This window comes from Magallana gigas, chromosome 4 (genome assembly GCF_963853765.1).
Source record: "Magallana gigas chromosome 4, xbMagGiga1.1, whole genome shotgun sequence".
NCBI lineage: Eukaryota > Metazoa > Mollusca > Bivalvia > Ostreida > Ostreidae > Magallana > Magallana gigas.
The window spans coordinates 32,762,881-32,783,972 of NC_088856.1; the positions used below are offsets into that span (position 1 = coordinate 32,762,881).

A 21,092-nucleotide genomic window follows, 5' to 3' on the forward strand; every position below is an offset into this window, starting at 1 on the left:
CTTCTAAGAGGAAATTCTAAACCAGGCCCAATTTCCCCGGAAAGGGGAGGGGGTGTTCCAACCCAGGCCCATTTTCAGGTAAGAAAGTATATGCTACAACACCGGCATACGGCGGCGCCCCTTCTCACGTTCTTTGTAACCTAATACATGTATCTTCAAGGGTATCTAACTTTATGTAATCTGAGTCAAAGTTAATTGTATTATAGTAATGTTTGTGGTTTAACGCCGACATTTCGTGATTTATTGCATCTGTGACATTGTTTTTGTATCAATCATTATACTATTTCCTATATATAATTATATTTTAATCGTTTTTTATCTTCGAAACTCAAATAAGACGAGACATTTTATTTGAAATTATGAAGCAAAATTGAAACAAAATAAAACTTCGAGATTTCTCATTTTAAAAAGAAACAGCTGAAACAACAATATGTATCACTTACATGTACATGTGTACGACAAGTGTTCATTGTTCACAGACAAACTCATGTCATTAGTTGTAAACATGCCGACGGGGGACTCCTGTTTATAAGCCAATCATTTAGTTACAACTTCGTACATGATTGCATGAATATGTAAGGAGCTTTATTCATATGTTTGATAGATTACTGAGCCCGTCACACATACATTCATACACATCCATTCATATAATCAGTTTGTCAGTCTGTGTATTTGTCGGTAGAAGGTAAGTGACTTTGTACTGTTATTATAGTCTAGTCGTTAGTATCACACGAGAACTCAGTCCAAACAAACACACAGTACACAAACAACAGTCCAGCCTATCTATGTCGGCCACAGTTATCAGATAATGTATTTACGCTTCAAAGTTAAGGTGAACTGAAAGTAGGCAAATACTAAAAATAATAGAAACTTAGAATATGAGTGTTTATCAGCTCATCACCACACTGCAAGACTATCATTGTAATTGTATCATTGTAAGAAATTGTACTAAACGTACGGATTCAGCTTGTTTTAGCTAATAATTGAAATGTTTATTGTATATGTAACACTGCTTATTTGTTTTTGTTTTTGTTTTTTTTAAACAAAACTGATAAACTGTATCACTTGAATGCTACTGTTGAATTACCATCTAACTTTTTCGCTTAAAAAAGTCTGTTGGCTTCAGATTAATTTTGAGAGGATTTTACGTTCTCAAATTCTGTCACCAATAATCAAACGAAAAAGACGGGAGGTGGTGATGGGTTGGTGGGTCCTTGCTTATCATACTGAATACCATAATGATACCCTTTGAAATTCAAATGCGTATAGACCCCATTAAATTAGCAGTTGTTTATGGTATCAGACAAAAAACTGTTACTCAACATAAGAATGAAACAAACTAGTTCCGTATTGCTACAATGGCTGCCCGTGATGTGTCATAGCTCTTGACTCCCTCTTCCTTTTCCGTATGTTAAAAGGGGTCAACATTTTCATACAGTAATGTGTAGACAAACAGAGGGTTTTCAACATTTTTCTATGTACAGATTAGTTTGACCCATGACCTTTAACCTTATGACTTCAATAGGATTCTTTAAGGGGTACCCTGTACTAGTGTGCTAAGTGCTAAGCTATATAGCAGAGGTTTCTCAGAATAGTCAGTAGGCAACATCTTCCTTTGTCAAGAGTGTCAAGAGCAGTTTTTGACCTTTGACCATAAAAGAGTGGCTCTTCATCTCAAGGGTTTCCATTGCTTCAAGTTTGATGTCTGTCGAACAAAAAAAATATAGATATTGAGTGAACAACGCTAAATCCACTGGATGAAGTCTTTTAAGAGTAGTTTGTACCTTGGCCGTAGTCCCTGTGACGTTATAATCAACAGTGTCCTCAACTTTATAGGGGGAACAGTTAACCAAGTCTGATGTCCGCCCGGCAAAAGTTCTCGAAATGTTGATTGGACAACAGGGTCTATCAACCGACATATCTTTTTTTAAAAGGGGGTTGGATTTAGCAGTAGGCTGATAGCAGTAGGCTGATCACATTGAAAGAAAACCATATCACAGAGCTGTATTAAAAATATCTTATGGAATTGTAAACAGGTCAACATGATTTACAAAACAAAGCTGTATACATGTAATTCTTTGTTTTTACAATCATGCGTTTATTAACATACCGTAGGCGTTTGACAAAAATACTTAAAATACAATATATTCAGAATACCTCAAGGCATCTTTATATTTATCCTGGGCCATGTATTAAAGTCGTCCATCTGTAACAAAGTGTCAAAATTAAGGCATTCGGTGCAATAATCCTACCATGAAAATGCTCGAGCTTGGGTGGAATTTTCATATGAATAAAATGAAAAAAATGTAATCTTAAAAACTTATCAGTTTCTATGTTTGGAATATTCATTTCTTTGTAAATTTAGCAAAAGTTTCCAATCATTTTCCCATTATAATTTTTCACAGAAGAAAACATATAAACTCAAATGATATGAAATAACACTGGTTATACACGTAAAAGAAATAACACTGGTTATACACGTAAAAGAAATAACACTGGTAATACACGTAAAAGAAATAACACTGGTTATACACGTAAAAGAAATAACACTGGTAATACACGTTGATCCCTGATCCTCTGAAGTTTGAGAATTTACAAAATGCTTTATATTAAGAATATCTAAAATAAGAAAAAGATTCGAAAAAAAGGTGTGGATTGGGGGGGGGGGGGGGGTTGGGGGGTTACACCGTTACTAATATTCTGGTCCAGTACTATCTGTCGCTAACAGTCAACGACGGAATCAAGTATAACTCTCGTGGTTAAACCAAGTTGAACTCGTCGTTAAACACGTCGTTAAATAGTTGAGCGTTTCGTGGTTTTATTGTGGTTCAGTCAGTTTAAACTGCTTGTGTTAGTGGCAAGTGTTCAACTCGTGGCTAAATCAGTCTGAACTATTTGCGATTGAATCAGGTTTCATCACTCTCAAAGTTACATAGGGCTGAACTTGTCGTGAATAAATCAAGTTCATTTACTAGTACTTTTTTCTGACCCAAGTTACAGTACTTTTCTGGAAACGAAGTATGTTCTTAAGGACTATGTAAAACAATTGTTTGTATCAAAACGTTGGTGAAGCAAATGACGTGCATGGTTCAAATGACGTAAATTGTCTTAGCATACCGCGGCTCTGGAACAAGGAAGGAATTTACAGTTCATACACTCAGTACAAGTCGCTGACAGATGGTCACGCCCCTCCGTCGTCAGAATAACCTTCACGGGGGAAACTGATTATCAGCAAAGTTAGAACCTGCGATCTTTAGTTCCCCGTTTTGCAATTGTAGAATCATTGCAATATATTATGAAAAAAACCCATCAATTTGCAATTTATATATTAAGGTCTAAACATTCATGAGTGAAAAGATACCTCCTGATAGATCGTCGTATTATTTATCTTATCTACATATGCAATAAAAGGGATCGAACAATATTAAATGTACCCGGGTCGTTATTATACAGTGTATATGCTATATAATTGTAAAACTTAATTTGATTAGTTGTATTTGTTTAGGTGCAGATTAATGCATTTATCAAATTTTCCCCTGAAGTATATATGCGAAGCAACAAAGAGGTTGATCGCATCCCATCCAAACAGACAGTTTTATTTACAGTGGGTGCACGTTCACACGTTAAGGCTGCACTGTTGGTGTTCACTGACTGGTATCGAGGAACCTGCCTCGTATGTTGTACGGTACTCCCATGACCGATCGATTAAGGAAAACATAAATAATATATAATAAGCTTTAATGTGTGCTCCCGAGATAACCAGCACCTACACGATCCCTGCCGAACTACAGACTTCACTGAGAAAGTGGAGCATTGCTGAATAAACAATCTGGAGATGTCGCCATGTCTTTTAAATATATACTGTAAATAGATCAAATTGGATAATTACACAAACGCAATAACCCCAAACAAATGAAAGTATTCGAGTAAATCTGGTTCAAATATAACAGATTACACGTGCGATATCCCAATGATTTGAACCTTGCGAGGTCATGGAGTGCAAGTTGTCTATTTCACTTGCCAATTCCCCCATTGACAGAACTAGTGCAACTACTTCCTCCCGTACGGGCCGGCAATGATTCAACTAAAACATTCCGATCTGTCGGCACCCGAGACTCAAAGATGTGAAAACGGATAAGAAAAACGAGTTGAAAGCCATTTAATCTTCTCTTTTATGCTAAGAAATCTTTTCGACACTTGTGACACAACTTTGAAAATGTAATTCAACTTTTTTGGGTGTAAATTTTATCTGTTGTCCTTCCAAATGCCCTTTGTATGCCACATTCGGTACTGTATGAAGGGAAAATGCGAGGAAAGATTCCTGCATTAAGTTTATAGGCAAACGCAACGAAAACTAAATATTTGGTAATTTGTGTGTTGTTTTGGCGGGTAAAAATGTGGAAAGGGGGGGGTGGGTGTAATTCTTCAGTACGGTGTCAGTATTAAGATAGGTTTCCATCACAAACAAGCGACTAAAGTTTTGTCATATGTAATTAACTACAGTATGCATTAATCCCCTGCAAATTTGTAGCATATTAAAAGATATTTCTGACATCGATCATCATTAATAATGTAAAGATATTTTTTTAGATCAATCATCATTTATGACATTGTAATTACAAGAACTGCATATATTCCGTTCAAAACATTCATGTATTCGCCAAAAATTCAGCCAAAAATTATCTGAAAATGAACTTCAAATCTTAGTGAATAGCGGACGTAAATTAAGCACCTTTCACAAATTAATATATTTTAATGCGTGTCAGTGCATAAACGTTATATACGATTTGTATGACGACCCTACTCGCCCACTGGGGTATTGTTGTAACAATAGTTAAACATCCACCCGTATGAAATAACAAAGTCACTAATAGTTAGGGACTATATTGTTAACTGGACTGTTTTAAATGACATTGAAATCTCGCTTCATTTTAGGGTGATAAAATCCTTCATAATAACCTGAAGATATATCAATGGCCTTTTAAACAAACAATTAACCTCCATGCACTGAATAACTTTCTAAAATTAAAACGACCAATCGGTAAGGGGTGTCATATAGAGTGAAATAGATTAAAATGCACCTGTTCACTCAAAATCTGAACATGTAACGAAATTTTGCCTCCCTCTCCGCGATATCTGAGTCTAGCGATTATACTGAATTCTGACATACTACATGTGTATATTGTAAAGTCCAATCAGATTCCCACCTGACATCCTATACCCAGCCGTGCATTATAAATGAGCGCTACTTCTACCGTCCTACACTGGGGATAAAAGATGGCCAGCTACCGACTTCACTACTTCGACGTTAGGGGCAGGGGAGAAATAGTACGAATGCTCTTCAAACTGGCCCAGGTTGAGTTTGAGGATATTCGAGTTACTCAGGGTGAATGGACTGATGTTAAGCATGGTAAGTTTGTTGTTGTTGTTTTTTTTACTGATTGATAAACTTGTTTATTTTATGTACAAGCTGTCGACAAGAGACTCATCTACATGTAATTGCATCCGGCTTAAACAGGTCCATTGATAGTGCAAAAAGAATATACCTCAAGTTAAGATACAAATAAATTTAAACAGAACGAACTTTTAGTGTTGATCTTGCGTGAAAGGGTTTAAAGCATAGCCCGGGGCCATTGGGGTGTGTAATTGAGCCTTCCAATTGTCATTTCGTCATTGTCAGCAAAGACATTTCATTTCAAACCAAGCCAAGTAAACTGGGAACCGGTGGGTGTGTATATATATATATATATATATATATATATATGGGTAGCATCGCAGAGTGTTACCTCATCTGTACAATAACCTCTATCGTCTTACAATATTTTATTTTTCTTATTTAGATAAATATTTACGTGTATAAAGAGTAAAATAAATAATACAGTGTGCAATTATATTCTGTTTGTTTTAATTCAAATACTGAACAACTATGCGCTGTAACTACCTCACATTTAATGGGACAATAAGGTGTTTTGGAGAAAAATAAACATTAATTTCTATATCCAGACACTAGAGGAGTCACTATTTGTTATTTCACATGTAGTTCTCAGTTTTTAAAACTTTAGCCCTTGACAGCTGATTTTTCAAACTAAGGATGTACGGTGGCTATCTACATCAATTAAATTTATTTAAAATAGGTACAGAATACCTTAATGCAAGAAATCTGCAGTTTTTAGCTCACTTGAGCCGTAGCCTTGAACAAGACCTCTCTAATTGACCCCTGCGAATGTGTTCGGAATGTTTTCTTTATCGTTGCTAAGAATGTAATAAATCCAGAGGTGCTCGAATGAAAGTTCACGAGACTTCACCGAGATTTGTTCAGTTCCTGTGAAATTTCGAGCGGAAGTATAAGTGTTCGGATAATATTCTCAAAATACGTAATTACTGGTCGTTTTTCATATCGTATCCTACTTTGGTTTATGTTAATGTTAAAACATGGAATTCTTTTAATAAGTTCGTCTTGTTTCACCATTTAGCGGTTTTTTATATTAAACGATAATATTCAGAACAGAGTTTTCAACACGTGGTTGAAAATATAAACATTGCGTGGCTTAATAAAATCATATCCATGTTTGATGCTTGAGGCGCGGATCGAAAATTAATCCTCAGGGGGGATCTCTACTTAGCATGTTAATTGTTGCAACAGCTGACAAAAACTATTTTTTGTATTGTCACATTTATTTCTAGAACACATTTTATTCACCAATTAATGAAGATAAAGTTTAAAATCAATAAACCTCTAGATTTAATATTTGACTACTATAGTACCTATAGATTCTATGAACTAGACTATAAACACGAGGCACGATTTTTACTGCGAAACTGAAAGGGTCAAATAAAACCATGTGGTCTAAAATTTAAATGACAATAACATTCGCAGGGGTGTAATTCACGACTGTTCACAGTGCCAAACTTACTTTTTCGGCCACTGTAGGGTAGTTTGTTATATACCGGTACACGGCATATGTGAAAAATAGCTTAAAATAAATTATAACACCCCTTCCACCTTAGAAAAGAACAAATGCGTACCACCCCCGATTGTATGAATAACTTCTTATTTGTCATTTCAGAAAAGTAAAGCATGTATCCGATAGAGTATCTGCTTTATTTATCCAACAAGCACGTGTTGATATTATCGCAATAGTTGTTTCTCTTTCTTATCGTGTTTGTGTTCTTCAGTAATCATCCACTGAGAGGTGGCGATCGTTCTTTAGGTCACTGTCGAACGGTAACATCCGAGAAAACCCTTACATCTACTGAAGATGTCTTCTTTGTTTTTAAAGAAACACATTTGTGTTCATTCTGCTACTCACACTCACAAAACCGTTTCGGAATCGCGATCTATACATATTCAATGTCCGCGAATGAATATACGAATATCTTAATAAAAAAATTCAAAAATACTGCCTTCGATCGCATTATCTAGCATAACTTAGATCACTAACGGCGTTTATTCATATATTAATAATGAATAATGTGTACATTTATTTAATACTTTAGATGTTGAGAATATGGGATTATTTCCCGATAAAACGTTAATAAAGAGCATTGCGTGGACTGACACCCCCAAATGTTTGATTCATGTAGGGAAGATATTGCTGTTTCATCAATGCTACTAACTGATCGACAGTGATGATACGAATAGAGGGACGGACAAAAAGACGGAAAGGGGGGGGGGGAATGCACATCCATTGGTAGCTTATATGAACTTGAAACAAATGTGTTCATTATTGAAGAGAAAAAATTATAAAACACACTGACGCGGGTTGAGTATTTTTCTGCAATGCTGTTACTTTCATACCCGCATTAATCACCAAAGAAATGACTATCGTGATTCAATTGGCACGCAGAAAGCACCATTAACATGTAACAAAAATATACATTATTGCATATTTCAATGTTAAATTAAAAAAAAATTTCGGAAAGACACTGATACTACCTCCCCGGAAGATGTTTGCATCCGCTATTATTACTTATCATGTCGTCCAAAAAAAGTACATGTTGTATAAATAACGCCGACATGTTCTTTTCTTTTCTGAAACGACCGAGAGGTGTTGCAAACCTTTCTCTTTATTTAGACATGGAATGGAATGTGGTGTTTAAATTAAAATCTTGTTTTATTAAAACAAATCACTGTGGTGGAAGAGGGTGTCAGTCGTGGTATTGACGCTGCTATGATTATAGGGACGTAAGCAGAAGCATGTGTCAAATTTTTTGAGATACATGTATATCAAGACATTTTGTCAATAAATTAAAACATGTCTGCGCCAGAGTAACTGCTAACACCTTTGGTATTTCAACACGTGTGTTATGATCCGTAAGATTAAATTGAAGTCTAATTATAAATTATAAGTAATTATTCTAAAATTAACTGAAAACGTACTTTAATTTTCAATAAACCAGCCCGAAATAGCAAAAATGAGAGAAGGTGGTGGACACTCATTGGCGGATCCAATTGGTGGGAATTTGCATCAAAATACCGGTATATGCTTTTAAAATTAGATGAAATAATATTGAATATAATTACGTAATGAGTGAATAAATTTACTGGGAATTAACTTAGAGTACACATTGAAGTTAAGATTCGACAAACGTTGGCAAAAAGTTTAGGGCGAGTTCATGCATCGCGGTCAGATACCTTGGATCGGACATCTTTGGTAAATACAAAAAATTATTAATGAATAAATTACAACAATTTGATGCGATTTTAGTTTTGATGGAAAGAACTTTCCAGAACGGGGTGCCCAGGAACGCGGTTTGACTACTAACGACATTACGGAAAGTGTAGGGAGAGTTAACCATCTGGTAGATACATGTACTTTGGATCTTACAACTTTGGTTTAAAATACGCATATAAATATAAATACAATAGCGTTTTACAATTTGGTATATTTTTATACCACAGCAGATAGATTGTAAATCTTATATATTACATTAATTTGTTAATAGTGTGCAGATTGTGTCCTTTGTCTATATGAATAAATGATTTATGGGAAGTTGAATGGGGGGGGGGGGGTCACACCTTTCCCCATTTAAAAAAATAATATTAAATTCTTATTTGCATGGGACAGTGATAAAAGTCATCGTAAAATTTAACCCATGGAACAAAATTTAGAGATACGACACCCTAAATACAGACTCACTGGTTTGAAATAAAATTTTTAAAAAGTTTAATTTCAGCTTAGATTTTTCAACTCTGTTCGCTACTCTAAATGTCCAGCCATGTATTTTTTTTTTCATTTCAATTCTAAAGAACAGGTTAAGAAAACAATTAAGAAAAATTTCGGGCACAGTACATTTGTACATGTATATATACAAAAAAGATTTTAAGAAATATATTGGTCAATATATTAAGCATTGTGTCATATTAATGTGTAAAGTGTTTATTCCTGCGGAAGACTGTGTGACTTTTGTGGGTCACAGGGGACTGCAGATGGGAGGGGAGTCTAAACTTTGTTCTCTTAATAAAGAAAATGCTCACACGTTAAGATCGTCTCACAAAATAGAAATATCCCAAAAGAATGACATGTACTGCTTTAAAGTCAGCTCATGTGGACCCATGTTAACAGATCTTTTTAAGGTTATCCTAGGCCTCTAGATGCAAAAAAAAATAAGACTTGTAATCTTGTAAGTTCTACGGTTCAGTTTTGTTCGTAGACTTTGTGAATGTTATCTTACGCGATTGCAATCCCAAATTTCATATTTGATGCCTCAAATAATCATAACTGCATTGCATTATACTGTATCATATTATTTTACCTGATTGTACTTATATGGTTGGGTGATTATCTTTGAAATTGTTCAAAAATGTTATAAAATGTTAAAACATCGCCTAAATATTGTATAGAGTGGCCGACTAACAAGGCATCCTTTTTTTTACAGACACCCCTACTGGAGAACTACCGTACTTAGAGGTTGGTGAAAAGCAGCTGACACAGAGTCTGACCATCGCCCGCTACTTGGCCAGGGAGTTCGGTGAGTCCAGTAAGAGTAGGCATGTATAAACAACCAGAGTCCAGACTTAGAGTGGTGGCATAAAAATCAGAAAGCCCAGTTGGCCACGACATCCTATTTATATCTTCAAATGTGCATTTGCTTTTCAAAAATCCCCCAAATTATGTTCATATTAGTTCTTTTCCTCAGGTATTCATTATTTAAAAGTGACTATCATTCCGAGGTCTGTTATAGACTATGTACTAAGAGACTGTTACATGTACGGTAGTTTAAAGCACTTGTATGTAGTAATAAATGACGTCATTTCCGTCTTGTTTATCGAGAAGTTTCATTTCTGCTTGTAGTAATTCAATACGATTTTCAGCTTTCCAATAACTGATTCTTTTATTGCATAACTGACTTGTTTTATCCTACAGTTATGGTGTAATTGTCATCTCAGTCATGCGGTTATACAATTGAATCTCATCTCGGTCCTTTAGTTATGCAATTTATTAATGTCATTTCGGCCTTGTGGTTATGCATTAAATGAATGTCGTCTTGTTCTTGTATGTATGCGATTGGATCTCATCTTGGCCTTGTAGTAATATACAGTTGAATCTCATGTCGAAGCAAAAAATAACTCGTTTCTTCTTGTATTTTTGGAATAAATGTAAATAACTGGTATATTGTTTCTGTTGGTGTACTACAAACGACTCCCATCACGGATAGGTCTTTTAGGTATTTGATAAATTACTGTAGCCATCGACTTGGAGTAATGTAATTTAAAGTTACTGTGCCCTTATCCACGTCTGTGTCAACGCACTTTGAAAAAATTACGCACTTTGAACACATTTGTCAAAGTGCGTTAAATTTGGGACCAAATCAACGCACTTTGAAAAAAAAAATCAAAGTGCGTTAAATTTTGGACCAAGTTAACCCACTTTGAAGAAAAAATATGTATAAATCACAAATTCTGGAATTGAATTTCTAATTTGTTGATAGTATGATGATTTGATAACACTGGTGAATCTATAATTTACCGTATTTGAGAACGGGGATGGGGGTTGAGGTGGGGGTTAACCAAAGATACCGGTCAATCACCAGTGCATCATTTACTTGATAACAGGAAGAAGGACCCCTACCCCTCATTTTTCCTTCCAACACATACATGGTGTCCCAGAATAATTGATACCATTTGAAATGCATGGAAATTAATTATTGCTTGGCCAAAACTTGTAAACTATGACTCAAATAAAATGTAAAGTAGTTTAATTTCAGATATTATGGGACACTCTGTATGATATTCAGCAACTTAAACGCTTAAGAGCGGAAAAAGAAATATGTTCTGTTGTAAATTAAGCACATGGAGTGATATTGAAAAAAATGAGCTGGCCAAACAATAATTTCTCCATTGGTATGTTAAAGAATCTATAAGAGTTTCAACATTCTGTTTTTATTTTCTAATCAAAACACTTCAAAATAAAAAGAAATTACATTAACAAACATTAAATTATTATAAACTTAAAATGAGCATTAGGATGTGGGTTTTTTTTTCTTGCACTGATTCTCTAAAAGATCATAATGTTTTTAATAAACATAACTAACGTATCCTTTTATCACATTATGTTTGTTTACAAGCACATGCAATAAGCTAGTTGAAATATGTTATACATTGATCTCAGTTATCAATATATACCAATCATATTTGTTCTTGCATAGCTCAATATACCAAATAGGAAGTAAATTTGATGCATACTCAAAATAGGAAAATGCAGTGACTAAGCAATGAAGTTTATGTCATATTTGGATAATTCAAATCTCCCGAATTGTTCTTTGTGTGTAAATTGTCGATATTGTCTTATGAGAAAAAAAAATTGTCATCTAGAAACTGTTTATCAAGTTAGCTGAGAATGCAACGGGTTCTTTTTTAAATAAAGCTACACAAGGTTAAAACAACCATTTATTGTAAATGAAAGTATCAATTATTTTGACTAAACCCTGAACATTTTTTTTTCAAAGTGCATTAATATCGACGATATCAACGCACTTTGAAATAGAATATATTTTTTTCAAAGTGCGTTGACTTGGTCCCAAAATTAACGCACTTGAACAAATTTTTCAAAGTGCGTCGCTTTAAATTTTTAGCCAGGCTCATTGCGTTGAAATCGTTCTTTGCTCAAAAATGTTGTTCCAATGAGTGTTAGAAGTCCAATGACAGGCGAGGTACAGAGGTAAAAAATCATTGTTATGTAAACATATATGTTGTAATGTAGTTATGTAATGAATGACTGTTATGTATGTAATTTAGTTATGTAATGAATGACAATCTTGTTTGTAATGTAGTTATGTAATGAATGACTGTCATGTATGTAATGTAGTTATGTAATGAATGACTGCCATATATGTAATGTAGTTATGTAATGAATGGCTGTCATGTATGTAATGTAGTTATTTAATAAATGACTGTCATGTATGTAATTTAGTTTTGTAGTGAATGACTGTCTTGTTTGAAATGTAGTTATGAAGTGAATGACTGTCTTGTTTGAAATGTAGTTATGTAGTGAATGACTGTCATGTATATATTGTAGCATTGTAATGAATGGCTGTCATGTATGTAATGGAGTTATATAATGAATGATTGTCATCTATGTAATGTAATTATGAAGTGGCTGACTTTCATGAAGTTATGTAATGAATGACTGTCAGGATAGTAGCATGTATGTAATGCTGTTATGTAATGAATGGCTGTATGTAATATAGTTATGTAATGAATGACGGTCATCTATTTTATGTACTTATGATATGAATTCAGTAGTCTCTGTCGTGCCTTGTAATAAATTATCACAGCAATGATTAACAGTAAAATATGTAATAAGTTATGCAAAGAAAAACAGTCATCTCTTATATGTAGCTATGATATGAATAACTGTCATTTTTTACACTCTATGTAATGTAGCCATGTAATGAATGTCATATGTATCGTGTAGTAATGAAATGCAATTCACATGGTTAGTTAAATCATATAAGGAATATTTTCTCAAGAATAAAAAAAAAATAAATCAATTTTAGCAAAAAGCAAAATACGAAGTCTCAAGATAAATATTCTTGTTTTTTTTAATGGATAGTCGCAAAGATATTAAAATATGATCATGATTGTGCTCATAGGAAAGTTTTGTAATAAGTGTCAAATATTTTTCGAAACTATATACATTAGCAAAGCTTCTCGGTGACTAAGTAGCAATGCGCCTTTGTGACGTTGCAATTTGACTGATTGTGACGTCATAAAGGATTCTAGTTTCAACATTGCGGATGCTAGAATAACAAAACTTGAAAGCAAAAATGGAAACCAAGAGCAAAAGGAGTGCTATGTCCAGCTTCACGAGGCTATTTATCTGCTGCACTCGTGGCGAGAAGGTTTCCCCCCAAACAGACGAAGAAAAACAAGATTTTGTGCAAGACAGAGAGAGTTGCCAGACTTTTATAGACATGGATACCAGACCAAAGACTGGCTTTCTCTACCAATGTCGAAGGTTTCAAGATTACATTAGAAGGAAATTTCACATTGAGAGAAAGATGAAAGTTCTGAAGAAACCAATTTCTCTGGAAGATGAGCCATGTTCTTCTCGATCTCCCTCTCCAGGGTCATCCGGCTCAAGCATGGGCAGTGCCATCTCGACAAGTCCCAGAAAGCCAAAAAGAAGACTGATAAGGGCTATGGAACGCGCCGGCCGTTTACTTCCGGGAATTCCTGAGGAAGATCTTGAAATAGAAATCATCCAGCTGGACGATTAAAGATGCAAACGCCTGAAAGACTGGGTCTGAATAAACCATATAGGTTTTAAGAAGTAGGACGCTGTCCATGGATATTGACCCTAGTGAGTTGTGCCTTTCTATTGTAACCTTGAGTTGGCCTCCAAGGAAAGGCAGCTCAAAGTAGAGACACGATATATAGTGTAGTATATATAGAGAGGGAAACTATATACATGTATTCCCTTAATTTTTCAGTTCTGTATGGTTACTTTGCATCATCTCTGAATAACGTATTTAGATCATTATTAATTATACATAATTATGCTATTGAACTACATCACTTTAGTGTGAAGTACACAGAAACTGCCTTTTCTACCGAAGCTTTTTTATTACAACCTATTTGGTCAAATAAAATATTCAATTTTAAAAGTAAGACAATCTGCTTTGAAAATTGGATTAAAAGCGGAATTCTATATGTAAAAGATATTTTTGAAGAGAATGGAACTTTAAAAAGTTCGTCGGATATATTCGGTACATTACGCAAAAGAACAAACTGGTTATGTGAATACAAAATAATAAAACAAATTTTTACCAAATTTGAACTCAAATACGATTTTTTAAAAATTCCATACTTACAAACAAAACAAATACAAATAATTTCCGATCAACACAACACCAAAACTTTTTATTCAAGATTAATAAAACGTAAATTTCAAGCACCTTGTACACAATCTAAATTAGAAAAAGAATTTAAGTTGGAAAGCAAAAATGTATGGAAATCAATATATACACAGAAAATAAAAAATACCAAAGACAAAGCCTTAGCTGAGTTTAATTACAAACTACTGAACAATCTGTTATGTAACAATCTTTTAGTGAGCAAATGGAATAAAAATATCACTGCTAAATGCAAACAATGTAACGAAATTGAAAATTCAAAACATCTTATTTTTGATTGTGTTAATGTAGTAAAAATTTGGAAAGTGGCCAGCGAGTGCTTAAATTTTGATATTAATTGGAAGCATATTGTTTTGGGTTTCTACCTGGAAGAAACACAAGTCACCAAATTATATAATTATTTTTTGTCATTTATTGCATATAGAATATACAAATGTAAAATGTATTGTAGACTTGAAAATTTACCCGAATCAATTTTATTGATAAAAAAAATCATTCAAAGAGTATATTACGACACACTGTGCAGTTCTGAAAATGCTAAAAAATACAAAAGAAAATGAGCTTTTTCAACTGTTGATATCTAAGCTTTGATATTTGTTATTCTTTTCAAAACAATAATATACCCGATACACATAGGGACTGTCTATGTGTATTAGCGCTTTACCCGGGGACGTAGTGATGGACTGTATGCATATGTATGTGTTATGTCCACCGGGTAAGCCAGGGGTTCAACTTTTTTTTTACTACGTATACCAATGAATGTAACATTTCAATATATGCATGTATGATTATGTTTTCGGACGATACATTGTATGTTAGTATGTATGTTTTATTACATTTATCACTGTGTGCATAATAATGAATAATGATTTCAATTGAAATTCATATCTATGTATAAGCTATCTTTGACCACAATCTTGTAAATTGTTTTATATAAAATCAATAAAAGAATTTGAAAAAAAAAAAAAAAAAGTACACAGAAACTGAACAAGACCATGTTTGTAATATTCAGTAGTATGCTGCGATCTTGTTCTACTTATGGAGCAAACTATTTCAAATACAGAAATTAAACGCACGACTTTATCAGAGGTCAACAGGTCAACGGTCAACTAAATATATGTCAGGAAATTTAAACTCCTTTAGTCGGTTAACCACAAAACAGAGATGGGTGATTACCACGTGATACACGTTCGGTGACGTGACCACGAGATACAGCTGACGAACACTTGCTACACACTACAACACAGAGATGACGGAAAGACGAGGAGAGAAATCTCATTCATTTTATCAAAACTGTAACAATATGATAGAGATGACATTTATCACGTGATTCCAATACTCATTGGTTTATTCGTAAAATACAATTCAATTTTAATTGTGTGCAGTTCTGTCTGTCGTCGGCTTGATTTTTTTTTTTTGGGGGGGGGGGGGGGCAACACGAGAGAAAAAATTGCCTAAAATTAAAATCAATAATTCTTTAACCTTATCAATGGTCTGCTGCTTTATCCACTGAGCGATATACATATGAGCCATATCAATCACATATAGATTTATTTCACCACTTTATGGGACTTTCGCCATAAATTTACGGATTTCTCTTATTTCCAAAAAAACAAAAACATTCTGTTGATGTGATTCAAAATGATATTTCTTATGTAAAGTGGGTCATCCCTCTGAATTTTTGTTGATTAAAACTGGTTTCATTTCCATTAAACCTCATTAAGATGATTAAAAAGAATACATGTGTACCGTCTGCAACGTAAATTATAAAAAAAATATTAGATTTGTTGGTATTTTTATTTTTCGGTGTTTGAAGAATCCATCCTGATCTTGGCATTTTACCAACCTTTTTCGCATCTTCTAAATTCACTTCTTAGAAAAAATAATGTCTCGTAGATATGGGAAACAAATGTTAATTGTGTATAATCTACAGTTTGTCCATGTTGTCAGGTTTAGCTGGGGACACGAACTGGGAGCGTGCACTGGTGGAGCAAGTGGTGGACACATGTGATGACCTGAGAGCAGAGAACGCCAAGATCATCCATGAAAGAGACCCGGACAGGCTGGTAAGTACAGCAAGATCTTCCAGGAGAGAGATCCAGACAGGCTGGTAAGTACAGCAAAATCTTCCAGGAGAGAGATCCAGACAGGCTGGTAAGTACAGCAAGATCTTCCAGGAGAGAGACCCAAACAGGCTGGTAAGTACAGCAAGCTATAGCGCACTGTGACTTCATAATTCAACATTTACTGTACATATTTCACATACAAGGGTGTATGAAAATCATTCGATCTGATCTCGTCCAACAGCCTACAGAGGTAAGAATTTCCCAATGAAAACATGGAAGGTCTTATATATACCGGTATTTCTGTTTAGTATCTGTTTTTGTGTTAAAGGAATTAATGTCACATTAAATATCACTGGTGGTACAATATATTTATATATGTATTTTTTACTTTAAGGCAGTAATGAAATCAAAGATGAAAGACCAAATACTTCCCAAATACTTGAACAGACTTACTAAATTTCTAAATGATCATGGAGAAAGATATTTCGTCGGATCAAAGGTAAAACTTTTCATTACACACTTAGTATGTATTTTTCCATTTGCTACACAGCTAACTTTACTAACTTCCAGGGCTGGTACGGATCATGCATCTGCATGTCTGGTGCGGATTCGTATCACACTTCTTTCGGAACTCCTTGGGTTTTTTCCCGCTTCATCATTGTATAACATTTTTTATACATTCATACTTTATAAAATCATATTTGTGTTCAAAACCCAATGGTAATGGAACTAACAATTGTAAAACTCTCTTCAACACAATATTTCATCTATGCAAACTGAAACGTATTTATTTAACTTGACAAAATAATCTGATTTTAATTATCTGTTGTTTTACTAGGCATGTAATAAATACAATAATTTATCCACATCACATTCCTTGACAGGATATGATATGGGAGAAGGTGTGTATTACATGTAATTCTATATATCACATAAAATGCATTGGATAAAACGCGTTACGCGATTGTCATCGACATCTGTTTAGACGGCAAGCGGCAGCATATCGGACCGGGCGTCTTTTCCTTGACATTTTTGTCCTTTATCATCATCCATTAGGTTTGTTACTTATTTTATTGACCTTCGTGTAATATGTAGCGGGCTGGACGAAATCAATCTTAATATCTGTGTTGTAGATAATGTTAGCAGACATTGCTGTCCTTGAGTTACTGACACAGACAATGTTTTAATTATATATTCAGACAAGTTGTGTTGTGGATAACGTTAGCAACCATTGCTGTCCATAAGTTACTGACACAGACAATGTAGATATAATCAGATATATTGTGTTGTAGATAACACAAGCAACCATTGCTGTCTGTGAGTTACTGACACAGACAATGTTCATATAATCAGACATGTTGTGTTGTAGATAACGTTGGCAGACATTGCTGTCCTTTAGTTACTGACACAGACAATGTTTACATAATCAGACATATTGTGTTGTAGATAACGTTGGCAGACATTGCTGTCCATTAGTTACTGACACAGACAATGTTTACATAATCAGACATATTGTGTTGTAGATAACGTTGGCAGATATTGCTGTCCATTAGTTACTGACACAGACAATGTTTACATAATCAGACATATTGTGTTGTAGATAACGTTGGCAGACATTGCTGTCCATTAGTTACTGACACAGACAATGTTTACATAATCAGACATATTGTGTTGTAGATAACGTTAGCAACCATTGCTGTCCATGAGTTACTGACACAGAAAATGTTTATATAATCAGACATATTGTGTTGTAGATAACGTTGGCAGACATTGCTGTCCATGAGGTACTGACCACCTTCCTCCAAAACGACCCGTCATGCCTTGACAAGCACGAGCTACTACGGGAACATCGACAGTTAGTGGAGCACCACCCCAACCTGAGTGAATACCTCTCCTCCAGACCCCGCTTTGTCGTATAACTCGGCACCAGAGCTAGAACCCATGTCGTCAGAGCCATGCAGGCCGTCAATACAAGAGATATACCGCGATATATCAGGGTAGACAAACTGTACTGCGTGATATCAGAGGAAAAGTTTTAACGTACGATTTAATATTGTTACTATTTTTCATTCAGTATAAATTTATGTAAGGCACGTGGTATCGTTTGGTTTACAAAGCGTAAACTGTCCCCTGTCCCTTGTTATACTCGTATAACATAGAAATAATATGATTCATTCCTTATACTTTAATTTTCCATTTATAAGTAAGAAATTATTTCCTTTAATGGATTTTCAGAAAACTTCAAAATGATGTTAAAATTGCCATCAAAGGCAGAAAGCGATAACACTAAACTGTTTCTCGAGTTTCGGTATTCTTGACTTTTTAAAAAGGCCTAATCCCCAAACATTGCTACGTGCCTTGAATGTAATATTTACCCTCAGTGCGAAAAATGTGACAAGTTATAATAGAATTACAGAGTAGTGGAGAGAGAGAGAGAGAGAGAGAGAGAGAGAGAGAGAGAGAGAGAGAGAGAGAGAGAGAGAGAGAGAGAGAGAGGCAAATTTAATAAATACATATATTTACGGGTATTTTCTTCTGCATGTTATTTGAAAATATTACATCAAATATGTAATGTTTTAACATACAATTTTATTATGAATCTGAGGAAGAGTGTTTACCGCACACAATCTAAGTTTGGGTTATGTATTTAAGAGAAACGGGGCTTGATTGTCATGTCGATTTTTTAACCGCCGTAATTATGGAAAAGAAGAGTTCTAAACATGCAGGATAATACTTAACATTTGCGTTTTCCTACTGTTAATTTTTTATAGATCTCGAATTTCAATTTTCCAGTGGATCGATCAGATGGGTAATTAATTGATTGGCTGATTAATTAGCCTCTTTTATAGAAGGTATTTTAACAAGTATGAGCATTTGTGAAGTATTTGTTTCAGATCGCATGTAACCACCTGCCGGGGGGGGGGAGGGGGGTGTGATGATACAATGTACATGTAATTAGAATCGTTATTGTATATAATAGATATGTTATAAAGACAATACTAGGCAGATATGTGTGTAGGTTTTAAAAGGTCCTGTGCATGGATTCTTTTGTATTACGGTTAATTTAAACAGATATGTGACCCAATTTTTTTTTTAAATGGTTAAATGGGCACGATTTACATTTTCAATCGATTTAAAAATCACTCAAGAATTAACTCTTGGTACAAGTATTATTGGGTTTCATTGTTAGATGTTGTTAGATATGGCCAAGAATCGATCAAGCATGCATTTAGATAATGATTATAAGTTTATTCAACATGTTGATATTCCTTATAGATTTTCGCATAAACATACAATGATCTTAAAAATCATAATAAATATTCATTCATAAAATATTAATGATAACAAAGATTATGAGTTAAAATCAATATTTAGTTAGGTTTGGGTTTTTTTTTTTGGGTTTTTTTTTGGGGGGGGGGGGGGGGGGGTGTACTTTGCGATTTGTTAAGGCAGAATGTCTCTGCGTCTGGTAATTATTCAGGGAGGTTGGTGGGTCAGCTGCTACATATAAGTCCAGTGTTATTTATACACGTGTTGTACTTAATGAATGTGATATATTCTCTGTCATGTATCCTCTTATGTTTATTTATTTATTTATTTCTCGTAAATTTGTAGTATATATCAGCATATATATCAAGAACAAAAGTTTCGTGTCTCCTTACTGCTGTTATGAATTATACAATGTGCAATTCTTATCTTGTGTGTTTGTTATTGGTATACATGTATTATTCGAATTCAAAAATATAAATGAGGTTAGGAAAGATTTTCTTTTCATCGTAGCGCATGACAATTGTTTTTACTTCTTAGTTTCGTCACTTTTCATTTATTTCCATAGAAGAAATACCGATTTTGAGGCCACATAGCATTGGCTTGGTAAACTAAGTCCATCGGGGTATACACGACGGAAAAGTTAATTTCAGTGAATACAGCTTTCAGGTTTCGGAGTTTATTCTATCTTCGAATGTATCAATGATACACATATACATGTGCAGTTGAAAGTCATCTCGAATGAATCTAGCACAAAAATGACAGTCTTAATTCATTAACTGGGTTTTGACTGGAGAAAAAATTATAAGAATAGGAAGCACAGCAATGATTTACGTCAATACAACACACGAGCACATTTTTGTTGCCGACACTCATTGATAGAATTGCCTCGCTTGTAACAATCTGAATTCACGTGCTTTAAATTCGTTTAACAATGCAGCTGTGTAGCCTCTAATGTCATAATTTAAATTTTTTTTTATTATAAAATCTGTACTTTATCAACTGTGTACTCGATAAGAGCGTCTTTCATACCTCATTTATTTGAACTGTGAAAATGTTGGCCATCTATAAGTGGTTTTTTTTAAATAAACTTCTGATGTGAGACTGTTAAGCGTACATATGCTATGAAGTAGTCTGTTCCTAAACAGTTAGGAAAGAAAAAAAATGTAAATATAAACACTGAATCATTGAATCATTTTCTTTTGCATGAAGAATTTAATCTTATCACTGCAATATGATAAGATCAGATCCTCACAAACATATTTCATAACGCGCGTTCTTCAATTGGTTTGCACACACCAGTGCAGTTATCGGACTACATCTTTGAAACAATTATTATTTAATCATCAAATATTTGTAATTCATAATTCATAAACAGTTGGTAAAATAGTTTTTTTATAG

The 21,092-nt window shown here is 34.2% G+C and overlaps 1 protein-coding gene across 1 annotated transcript; it reads left to right on the forward strand.

The window, feature by feature from the left end:
* Positions 1-582: 582 nt before the first annotated feature.
* On the forward strand, positions 583-18,920 carry LOC105331625 (probable glutathione S-transferase 8). Its single transcript, XM_066082149.1, has 6 exons — positions 583-685; positions 5,191-5,410; positions 9,880-9,972; positions 16,309-16,424; positions 16,819-16,923; positions 18,179-18,920. The coding sequence occupies exons 2-6, from the start codon at positions 5,278-5,280 to the stop codon at positions 18,341-18,343; spliced, it is 612 nt and encodes a 203-aa protein (XP_065938221.1). The 5' UTR covers positions 583-685; positions 5,191-5,277; the 3' UTR covers positions 18,344-18,920.
* The last annotated feature ends 2,172 nt before the right edge of the window (positions 18,921-21,092 follow it).

Bases quoted from the DNA above. Each gene is read 5' to 3' on its own strand.
- LOC105331625 (XM_066082149.1), top strand. From the start codon at position 5,278: ATGGCCAGCTACCGACTTCACTACTTCGACGTTAGGGGCAGGGGAGAA. The intron at 5,411-9,879 runs GTAAGTTTGTTG...TTTTTTTTACAG, and splicing joins ATGGACTGATGTTAAGCATG to ACACCCCTACTGGAGAACTA. The intron at 16,425-16,818 runs GTAAGTACAGCA...TTTTACTTTAAG, and splicing joins AAAGAGACCCGGACAGGCTG to GCAGTAATGAAATCAAAGAT.